The sequence below is a fragment of the Colossoma macropomum genome, unplaced genomic scaffold, assembly GCF_904425465.1.
Source record: "Colossoma macropomum unplaced genomic scaffold, Colossoma_macropomum, whole genome shotgun sequence".
Classification (NCBI taxonomy): Eukaryota; Metazoa; Chordata; class Actinopteri; order Characiformes; family Serrasalmidae; genus Colossoma; species Colossoma macropomum.
Window position 1 is genome coordinate 14,483,342 of NW_023494794.1, and position 12,233 is coordinate 14,495,574.

General features: G+C 35.3%; 1 protein-coding gene across 1 annotated transcript in view; it reads right to left on the reverse strand.

Moving 5' to 3' along the window:
• LOC118814633 overlaps window positions 1-12,233 on the reverse strand; it is a 38,061-nt gene that overhangs the window by 18,609 nt on the left and 7,219 nt on the right. Inside the window, exons 5-10 of the mRNA XM_036580332.1 lie at window positions 11,677-11,993; window positions 9,966-10,045; window positions 8,528-8,751; window positions 7,602-7,867; window positions 7,261-7,371; window positions 6,963-7,116 (exon numbers count right to left, since the gene is read on the reverse strand). Of these exons, the coding sequence (XP_036436225.1) occupies window positions 6,963-7,116; window positions 7,261-7,371; window positions 7,602-7,867; window positions 8,528-8,751; window positions 9,966-10,045; window positions 11,677-11,993 (1,152 nt within the window). The remainder of the gene's footprint in view (window positions 1-6,962; window positions 7,117-7,260; window positions 7,372-7,601; window positions 7,868-8,527; window positions 8,752-9,965; window positions 10,046-11,676; window positions 11,994-12,233) is intronic.

A 12,233-nucleotide genomic window follows, 5' to 3' on the forward strand; every position in this document is an offset into this window, starting at 1 on the left:
AAGGAGAAGAAATAAAAAATATGTAATATGTAATTAAAACAAACACCACCAAAGGCAGATTTATAAAATGTTAACAACCGCTGCCAGATAAACTAGTTAATGGCTGTTGAAGCTTATATAATAACTTACTATCCAACATACGAATCGAACACATCCTGTGGTGAGAGCGGTTATGTGTATGGGCTTTGGGATCGGCTGGAAGTGATCCGACGCCACAGTAGACATTTTCATTTTTTGTTTAAATTCATTTCTTTTATAAATCTGACCCAAGTAAAACAAAAAACACCATCTGAGTTCAGATGAAGTCGGGCTGAAGATGTAGAAAAGTTTATCAGGTGCAGTAAACCGCATATGCTCTGAATGCATTACAGTAAACAGAGTGTGGTAAAACTGCTGTAGGTCATTCATTACAGCCCTGTAAATGATCCTGCAGAACCCATATAATATTTCAAAAACACCAAAAATATAACAGGAAAATGACTCTCTTACCTGTTTTTCTGTCGTTTCTCGGCCAACAGTAAAGTGAAAGAACACAGATGGTACTTCCTCCTTATCCTGGTGTTGTTTTTAGGGGAAGAGACAGAGTGAAACACATTTCAACCCGTCCTCCCCCATTTCCTTTTCCTGCGTCTGCCATGTTGGAGCGGTTAAGATCCACTTGTAAACAAATACATGTGTACTGTGATATGATGAGTTTAATAGAGCTGAAAATACTTTGTTAAAATGCAATATAAAGTGGTGATGACACCAGAAACAAAAATCTCTGTAACAAATGTATTTTTGAAAAAAAACACATTTTTAAAATGTAGTATAATCTTGATGATATATATAGCAAACATGAATCTGTTTATACAATTTCCTTTAAACCTTTTAAAAATATTGTTTTGTATTGAAAATGTTTTTTTCAAATGCTGAAAAATGGTTATGTGATGAGCTTTACATGCAGTGCAACTATGAAACACGATAAAAAGAGAAAAATCAATAAAATCATTAGAGAATTTTTTTGTTTAATTTATTCAATTAATTCAAATATTTAATTTATTTAATTAATTTATTTAATCTTAGGTTTATACATATACATTTGTATACACACTATATACTCTACACTCTGAAGCTGTATTCATATATATCACATTATATATATATATATATATATATATATATATATATATATATGCATATATAACATAACATATAAATTTATATAAACAAACATGTATATATGCCTTCAGTCTTTTTAGTAGCACTATTCAGTAGTGCTGGGTGGGCAGTTACTCCACTGCTGTCATGTTCAATAAAGAGCATTTGTTAATAGCAATATAATAAATAATATTAGATGAAAAGTTTTGCAATTGTGAACATGCTATTAACTAAATAATGGCATTTACATTCCTCTCTTAAAAACAAATTTAAAATTCTTTTTATTAAACTTTTCTGATAATATCTTTGGATGAAAGGTAAATAAATAATTCATTCCAGAAACCCTTTGAGTAAATACATGTGTAGAATGTATGTTCAGTGTTTTCAATGTTGCACACACAGAGTTAACAGTTGTTAATGTCAATATTAAACCTCAGTCTAAGAAGTTCTTTGGAAGGATAAATATCACTGAGGATATTAAAGTGAACTTCCTTTTGTCGAGGGGTAGAAAAAGAAAAAAGGTTCTCACATGTTTAGAAGTATTAATACCAAATTCTTTCTAAATATGATAATGATTATTTATATCAGTGCAGCTTTTTTTCAGTTAAGACATTCCTGATATCTTTTCTGGTAGGTGTTTCTGATAAAAGGTCAGAGTGCAGGTGCAAAGTAGGTGGAAATAATAAAGTACAAGTACTTACCAGTGCAAACATCAAACCTGTGATTGAAATAACACGTATTCAGATAAACCCATCTAAATGTAATTTTGTGCACACAACTGATTCTTTAATTTTGTTTTGCCAATTACTGTGCTTGTGTTTTACATTTTAGTCATATGCAACCAACTGACACATTTTATTCGTCAGTTCGAAGCACTGTTTTTTATTCTGAGTGCAGAAGATCGCAAGACATTTTGTTGCAGCCTATTTTTTAATTTTTAATTAATAATTTTAGCATTTTATAGTATGCTCTCTGGAACTTATAGTAATAAATTTAAGTATAATAATGCATCAATGCAGCGGGATGAAGCGAGAAAATGAATAATTTAACTGTTAAAATTGAGGCCACATGGCGTAAAAAGACATGTATACTGCTTTTTTTACTACACATTAAACGGAGATGATTTTTAAAAGGGCGCTAAAATGCCTTAACGGATGTGCAAAAAAATGATAGTAGCTGCTTTCTTCAGCAACACTTGTTTCCACATGAAGAAATTCTATAGTTTTGGCTGTTCTGCTAAAAAAAAACAACTATGATGACACAAAAAACCTCCCACTTGCTGGTATCCACCCACTTGCTGGTCTCCAGTCTGCAGAGATACATACTTGGATCAATCAGTACTCAGTAGCACTATTGCCCGCCTTCTGCTGCCCAAAACCCGTTTGCTGTAGAAAAAAAGGAAATATATAGGTAAGATTTCTTTGTGTTTTTTAGTGAAATACATCCTTCTAAAATTAAAGAAACGTTCTGGGCGAGTGATTTGAAACTCTTTTAATTTTTCGTTTTTAGCCATTGAGCACCATTTACTCCCATTCATTAAGGAGTCACTCGCGAGCGCCCTCTTCTGTTTAGCTGTCCTGTTTTTGATATAATGGGGGACATAGGAAGTGGCCAGGCTCCTCATAAACCGGCTCTGCCTGCAGCATTTATGAGGAGTCTGGCCACTTCCTATCGTTATATCAAAAACATGACTGCAAAACAGCAGAGGGCGCCCGCAAGCGAGTCCTAAATGAACGAGAGTAAATGGAGCTCGAAAAGTTAAAATAGTTTCGAATCACTTGCATTGGCTATTCACGGTATGAACACACACGATGCGCCGTTTTAAACTCCTATAACAAACAGTATAAAACTTTTTTTGAAAACCCTTTTCATTCTGGCCATAGAGAAATCCAGCTTAGACCCGGAGTTCCTAATATGGACATAACACATACTACAGAATGATGCACGACAGTCTTAAAAACAATGGTTATTCTAGGGTTCTTTGGTTCTTTCAAAGAACTCAAAGAACGCTTTGCAGGGTTTTTTGCATCATGAAAGGGATCTTCAGAATGTTATGATTACGAGAAAGTATCTTATTATTATGAGAAAGTATGTCATGAAAACAACATATATCACTGTGAGATAGAACATCTCATAATTATGAGAAAATATCTTGTTATTACAAGATGTCAGGGAACAAGGTTACATTGTGACAACATTGTGACAAGCCGTTGTTTTGGTGCCCACAATATTGTTGCAACATTTAAATGCAGTTCCTCAGAAAGTTGTGACGTCATCTGACAGCATTCTAGGAACCTCCCAGAAACCTTCATAAGTTCTATTATGTTGTGCACAGAACTCCAGATCTCTGTGTAAATCCCCAGAACTTTTTCCAGTCATGTTGAATAAAGTAATCAGTTGTACATAAAGTGTGATTATTTTTCATTTTGACAATTTTTAAAATCTGCTTCGGTCAAAAAAAAGGTCTTACTTGTTGAAAATGTTAGATATTAAACATGAATAAAATGTTATATTTGTGACAATCCAGCAGTATAGCTACTGCAGGTAACAATTCTGACACAACACCCTCATGTCCCACGTCCCTGGTTTATATAATGGGAAATACAAAAATCACTTTTGAGATGTTCAAACATAAATATTCTTATAAAGTTTTAAAATGGATGTAATATCAAATGATGCTATTAAAATACTTCCATGTCAGTATCGTTATCAGAATAACCAGAATTCACCAGAGAGCATCATATACTTACATTGTTTTCATGCATGTGTTTGTTGGGTCACCTGGCAAAACAGTGTTATTGTTACTCTTTCGTCCACTTCGACTTTGGGCCTCCATGGCTCTGCTTTAATGGCCTATAGATTACCAGCTTATAAGTCACCATCGCTCATAATGTCCACCTGATTTCCAGAAGATACATATATGAACTGCTCTACTAAACAATAACAATAATAGTTGTTTCCATAGCGATGTGAATGTGTGCGCTTGCTTGATCACAGTGCATTCAGTGATAAAAGCAGCATGGTGCACTTCTTTTAAACAGTGATACAAAACTTAGGAGCACACAAAATGCTCCTTTTCCATATGCTGATTTTGGTATGACCAATGTGGACATGCACACTGGCAAAGGCCACACTGTGGGTGGCCCAAGAATTGGACAAAAAAATAAAAGTAATAGAATGATACTGGCATGCAGGTGGACAGTGAACATTTATGGATTATGAATTTATTGATTTGACAGGCATTGTTAGAAGATTCCTCCAAGAAAAACGGAAAAAGAAAGGGATGTTTCGATCACTGTTTAATGTAAGAGTAATATGAAAGCAATATGCCACTCAAAGCTATGTGTTATAGTGAAATTGCCACAGGTAAGACAGAGACACCAACACACAGACAGAAACTAAGAGGTTTAGATGTGACATGGAGTAAAATCACTGTAAAGCGCAGTACATGCTGCTTACATGCTTATTATTCTTACATTTAACAACTACCAAAATTCCACTTTCTTAATTATGATATAACATGACAAAATGCTTTTGGACGCCCTCATCAGCTTATAAAGTAAATAATAATAATAATAATAATAATAATAATAATAATAATAATCTGAATTCCCAGTGTGAGTGGTAATCCACAGCTGGTAAATGTGAACAGTACATAATCCGGCAAGGATGGACAAGTGACACATTTCAGTGCAAAACCATTTTTTATTGTTGGTTGTTGACTGATCAGGCCTGCATAGTCACTCCAAAGAGGCTTAAGTATAAATCCAATATATATTTGGTAGACCCCACTGTTCTTTAGCTTGTTCTGCTGAATTGATATGGTATTAGAAAATCTACTGGCTGGTGACATCACAACTGGTAAACCTGCATAAAATGGAGCTTGCCTGAGTTTACCACTAGTATAATCAGTAATTCACATGTTGAGGGACTGTTTAAATGCACCATCAACACAGCCACAGTCCCTTTCAGTAGTGGCTGGGAGAAAGAAGGCTTCTGAACCACTTACTTATATTGTCAAAAACTCAAAGCATCACATGCTGGCAGCACTTGCTGGACAAATCTATGCAAATGCATCATTAAATAAACACAAACTATCCGTCAACTCGAAACATACTTGTATATATTTTTGGTCAGCAGTAGTTTGCAGTATTCTGGAATAAACAAACCTTTCTTTCTTGTATAAGTAGCCCTTACAATGTTATACGCTTTAATCACGATAGATTATTTGTGTATAAACATTTGTGTGACTGAAGTATCGGTTCAGTATGAAATAAATGTATTCTTAGTTTACATTAATTCCCTTAACTGTATTGTACTTTCTGGCAGGAAAGCATATCAGCAGATCTGTGGGAAACCAAACTCATTTGAATCAGTCCATTAGTCACTGAGAGGCCTGATTGCCAAGTGTTTCTCATGCTGCTAAATGAATAGACAGCTGTTCAAATTGACGCTTGTATCAGAAACTTGAGTTTGCTGTTTCATCTCATGAAGAAATCTGTTATGGCTTAAACCAAACCCTGTGCCTGGATCATCAGGGTCAGGTTCTTTCTCAGCTTTGAAGGCCCATTTGTCCTCTGTAGCACAGACATGTTTCTCTGGTGCTTTTGCTTGGATTTGCCAGCGTTCATGTCATTTTCTGATTTGTTGTGGTGTGTATTGATAATGTAACATGGACTACTTTGTCAAGAAACTCAGTGGAGTTGCAGATCTGGTCAATACCTCAGGTTTATTTACAAAATCAAATAAAAAATAGCCCTGAGGCTCAGGCTAGCACTAGCTCTCCCTGCTACCAGCTAGGGCCACCCTGAGCTTGAACCTAAAAACAAAAGTACCCGCTAGCTTCTTCAACCAATCTTCCTCCAAAATGGTTATAAGAGTCAACTAACACCGAAATTAAACATAAACCCACTTTTTATTTGGCAAAAAGTAAATAAACCAAAGGCATGACTAATGATGACTAATACCACAATAAGATGACTGTAATAATAATGATAATAATAGTTGTTTTCTGCACATGTACACAATTCAAGAACTTAAAATTGTTAACTAGAACGTTTCAGAACACATTTCAAATTCTATATTGGTTGTTTAATTAGTGTAACAATTAAAGGACACTTTATTAATGATAACATATGCAGCATCGTTTATCAGTGAGGGGAAACAGCAATTTAGCTGCTTGCAGAACTCAATTTGTTGCTCTGTTTACCAAAAACTACATCTCAGGTTGATCTTGTGATACAGTGTGTGGTAGGTTCACTAAGTCCTGCTGGGTCCAGCTTCCAGTTCATTCACTAAGAAAGGCAGCTTCCTTTTAAGGATTTCATAGAATTCTTCTTTCACAGCTGCTCCACCTGAGTGGAGACCAGCATATAAGATCCTCATTTGCTCCTGAGATGTTTTTTCTCCTTTGATCTCATTGTACATTTCCTTGCTAATCATTTTCTTGCTTTCCAAATGGTCCACTATCTCCATCACACAGGAGACTCTCTGAATGAGTGTTGTCCTGTGTTCATCCACAAATTTAACAGCTGGAACACAAATAAACATCAGAATGACACTTAAACAATGTACACTGTAAGACTTTTTAACAAGATTTCTCCCGTTACTGTGCCTTCAGAAGATCTATTTTCATGCACATGCCGGTGATGTAATCTGTTGTTAAACTCAGAAAATCAGAAAGTCTTACCTGCCGCCACCACTTCAGGTGAGGTTGCCTCTGTACTGTTATCTGCTGTAGAAAGTTTGCAAGTTCATACAAAAAAATGCAAGTTCATACAAAATTGAAATAGTGTACAAAAAATGTATTAACACTTGTCTACCTGCAAGAAAGACACGTCGGGGCTCCCACACCTCCCGACCATATTCATCCAAAAGACCTATTCTGACATTCTCTGTGTCGCAGTCAAGGAACACCTCAAATGTGGGATGAAAGTTGAGAGACTTGAGGTCTAAGTCACTCTCAAATGTCTCAACCTTGTGGGGAAAAAAGCACAGCAGACTATTACAAAACGTGTAAAGGAAATGTAAGTATATATACATATATATATATATATATATATATATATATATATATATATATATTAAGCCTTTATGGTAGTCATATACACTGTAGTTTACCGTTGGTTGGTATTCATGAGGGTGACAGGATGGTTTGTATTTTCTTCCAGGGATCAACTGGCATTTGGAGGTGGTCTGAATGTATTTGCTGGGCTTACGTTTTTTTATCACCTAGAAGGGAAGAAATAATATCACTGAAACAAACTTATCAGAAAACTAATAATCAGAAACCAATCAGAAAAATATAGCCTAGCTCATATTTTGGAGGAAATTATGCTCATCATCAACACAGGAGTGTCTAACAAGGCAATCACTTTTACGTTACTTTACATGGGAGCAGCATGTGGTATGTCTTCATTCTCAAGAATAAAACAATGCAGTGAATGATTAAAGCAGATTACCTCTTCAGTTGGTATGTTTCCTGGCAACAGGTGGATGTATAGTATATTTACACTTTGCGTGACAGCCAGTGTTTTGTAGAAGAATAATACTTGGGCATTGATGGGACAAGGCCTGAATAGTAGATCTTGTAGATCTTTTAAGACTCCAAGGAGAGAGAGACCTTGGATGTGTATGATCACATGTGTGGATGTTACTTTCAGGGGTGTAATGATTTCTATATTATCATCAGTGAAATGTGCCACAGCCTGCTTGACCTTATTCTCTTCTGAAATGAGAAAAAAACAAAAACATATAAGAGTCTTTACTGAATTTTAAGGTTTTATTTTGGAGGCGCTGTTTTCATGTAATTTTTCGTGTAATTTCATCTACATAACTGAATTCAATATTCACACAACAGTAACTACATTTGTCGGAGTTGCATGATTAAAAGCTTTCGGCAGGATAAAACGGGGCTGTCTAAAACATACAGAGTCCATTATGGTAACATTATAACAATATAAGGCATTTTGTTGTAGGACTGTTCTGATCCTTCAGAGTACTAATGAGGAAAGAATACATGTATGCCTCTCTGCCCTCTACAAATACACCAGCCACTCAAGAAGCATCTACCAACAAAGTATTTTTTTACTGCAAGCAGCACTGACTTTACACTATCTGTCCATTTCAAACTACCCTTCTTCTGCCAATCTGTGCATCTCAAGGGTAAAGAAAAGAAAACAAATCAACAAACAAGCAGCAAATAACCCAGAAAAACACTGTACACAGACCCAAATGTACTAGCCCACTATTCCCAACTTCCTGATGGAGGTCCAAACCTTCCTGAAGACCCTTTGAAAGATTATATCCAAGTCTTGCGATTTAATTGGTTTACTGATAATTGAAGCATAAAATTCATAAAATGTTATGAAAGTAAAAATAAACTTACCAGTATCATCAAGTATCTCACAGTGTGGGAAGTGCAGATGACTGATTGGACCTTTGAAGCACTCAATATTGTATAGAGGTCCTGCAGGCTTCATCTGGCCTAAACCATCTAACTGCTGGGTATCCCAGGGCTCTATTTTGTACAGTACCTCCCCTTCACCCTCCATCACAAACACAAGACCAGTCACTTTGCACTGAAAGTGACCAGCATGAGGGCACAAAAACCTAAAAAACAAGAGAAAAACATGTAAAACGTGATCTTTATCAATTTCTCATCTTCCTTGTTTAGAACAGAGATTCTCAATCTAGACCTGAGGGCCAAAGCCAGATCAGTTGTTTTTCTGGTCCAGCTCCTCACACATGGACCTTGGGTCTGTTACACCAAGAGGTCTAAACTAAGGTGGTCTTAACTGGTAAGACAATCATAGCTAAGACTAGTTGTCAGAGTGTTGCAGGCAGCTCAACTTTCAAGGTTCAGGAATTGCACACTTAAAAGGATTGATTATAAATGGTGTGAACTCGATGGACAAGAACATGAAATAGAAGTAGGTCTTTTGGAGTGAAAGAGAGATTCTTTTGACTGCAAGGTTGGTGGCTTTTCATAATGTCAATTAACTTAATTAAATTAAGTGATGACAACAAACGAGAGTTTCCCAAAGCTAACTAGCCATCTAATGGTAACAGCTGTTTAAAAGGCTACTTGCAGTAGAGTTTATTCTAGTTTGTTAGCCTACAGTTACGTATTTATCTAGATTCATTTTCTCCTCTCTTGATGCTCTAATTTTACACAGAGCTCAGATTCTTTTAGAATCCAAATGAATGACAATTATTACAGAAAGGGTAACCAAGATGCTTGATGAACGTGTTGTGCTGCTAAGACAAGATGAACGAGACAAGTGCAACTTTGATTTTGTGTAACTATCAAGTTACATGGAAATTATATTACAAGCAACTTACAACACGCAGCTAGTTGCTTGAAAGTGTTACAGTGTAAAGCCAGTCTTAATGGTGCAAGTTACTAAGCAAAACTGCTGTGCGCGTACCGACAGCTGGCATCTTGCAAATTGATGCTACTCAAATCCAAAAATCAATTCACCAACAGTGAAATGTGCATATTGATTACATTACAGGTTCTGCTAAAAGTCACACTGGTGTATAAACAATTCAACAGCTTAAAAAATCTACATGGGAGGGCAGCTGAATAGTGTTTCTCCACCTTTTTGAACTACAACCATCCAAAGATGTATTTTAAGATGTAGCATACTGTTGGTGCGAGGGTCTTAAATTAACTCACATAATAAAGGACTCAACACCCAGCTAAACTTTTGGGAGCAGGAATATACTGTATGAACCGCTTTGAGGGTCTCTGAGGTTTAGATTGAAAACACATTGAAACATTTCCAAAACAACTAATTTAGAAGACGTAATGAAATAATTACCTGTATGAGGTTGTGATCTTGTCTCCATGACTTTTTTCAACGATTTTAGGATTGAATATTCCTGCATCCGTCAAGGACAGCTAGAGTAAACATTAAATTATATTCTAGATACTCTAAAACTAATAAGGAACTTTCTACGGTGATTTGTCATTCAAAAATATACACCAACTACACTACTGAGCAAAAGTCAGAGACCACCTTCGCTTATTTACGTTCCAGTTAAAACAACCATTAAGTTCATGTTTCAGGAGATATTTCTGAGGATATTAGATATACAGACCCTTCCACAATTATTGGCACCCCTGGTACAGATTTGAATTAGCTTAATCTCACACTGAAAAAATGAAAAAAAAAAAATCCAACCTTTAATTGAAGTAAATTTATTCTGAGATAAAAAAATATATATATCATTGCTGTTGGAAGAAAACCTTACATTATGTGTAAATTTCATAACCGATGGACCAAAATAAACGGCCCAAAATGACTTGGAAAAAAAAATTCTGGTTCCATTGACTTACATTAAAAGTAAAGTAGATTTTTTTTCTTTTTTTTCCTTCTCCTTTAAAGTTACCATTTTGGAGATACAAGGTTTTCTTACGATAACAGCGAGATATATATTTTAACAAAACCATATGTGCCACAATTATTGGCAACCCATAGAAATTCTATTTCATTTTTCCATTTATATTTCTTTTTTAAGTTGATCAAAGTGTCTATGAACATTCAAGCCATGATCCATGACTTCATGTTTCACTGTGGTATATACATGTGAATGAATATTTTTCAAACTCACTTTTTTATGTTTGCACTTTAATAAATTTACATTTAAAGCTGATGTATCCCTTCAAATCACAATTCACAAATACAATGTGCTTTGACTGAATCTAACCCCATAGTTTCTGTCCATCCTTCCACTGTGAGAAGACAGCTCAACACTATAAGTCTGAAAGGATGTGTAGCAGCCAAGAAGAAACAAAGAAGCTGCTGGTGTTCTCAGAACAATAGACTGACCACCCCAGAGTCCAGACATCAACATCTCTGAATGTGTTTGGGATTACTGGATCATGAGAAGCAGAAAATACAGCCAACTTCTAAGACTGAACTTTCGTAGAAAAATATAAAACTTAAAAAGGAATAAAAATTTATGAAAAATAAATACTTGACTGTAAATGAAATGATGTCTGGTGTCTGACTTTTGCACAGTACTGCAAACATAATAAGACTGTCTTAAGTTGTTTTACTAAACCTAAAATGTCTGTTTACTGTTCAGTACGATGTCATAATCTTCTTATACATTTATTAAATGCTATTATAACATACATATTGTAACATATTCTCAGTAAACCTAACTATTTTCTATTCATATATTAATATTTTCCAATATGCATATTAAAGACAACTTCATTGTTGCAGTTGTTTGATTAAACATTGGCTAAATAAATGCAGAAAATATCAACTAAATAAAATATTGAGGGTAAGTTACTCTGATTGACCTGAAGAGTCATCACAGAAATTATAATGGATAGTAAAGTAGCAAAGCTACTAGTTTATTTATTGCCTTGAACATACCAGTTTACACTGGGGCAAAGTCAAAACACAACACATTATTATTGTTATTATTACTATTATTATTATTATTGTCAGCTTTAAGAGCTCCATATGCAGTGTTTGTTTTATCCACACTAACCCTAATTGTGAACAGTGCACTCACATCTTTAATGTCCAGCTGCGTTAATGTTGGAATGTAACTGCTGAAAATATAACTGTGTCCAGAAAGTTCCTCCACTAAGGACGGCTCTGTCATTTGAAGGATTTTAAAGAATTCTTCTTTCACAGCTGTTCCTCCTGAGTCTAGAGCTCTGTACAAGATCCTCATTTGCTCCTGAGATGTTTTTCCAGTTTTTATGTGGCTGTACGTTTCATCAGTGATCATGCCTTTCCACTTTAACTGGTCTGCAATTTCCATCACTGAGGAAACTCTCTGAATGAGAATTTCTCTGTTTTCATCCACAAAAAAAGTAAAAACACCTGAAAAAAAGAAAATTGAAGTGAATTACACATTTTTAACTCATGCATGCATTGAGTGTTGGGGATTTCCCTTCTTCTAGACACCACAGTGGACTCTGTGCTCTGTTTCCCTGTACCAACCACACCTTACTGACATGAATTCTGACAGAAAACCAACTTTCAGCACAAACTATATTTTGGTTCATTGGATACTTTATTTTGAACCCTCTGGGGTCTAAGGGCATTTTCTCAATTTCTGTA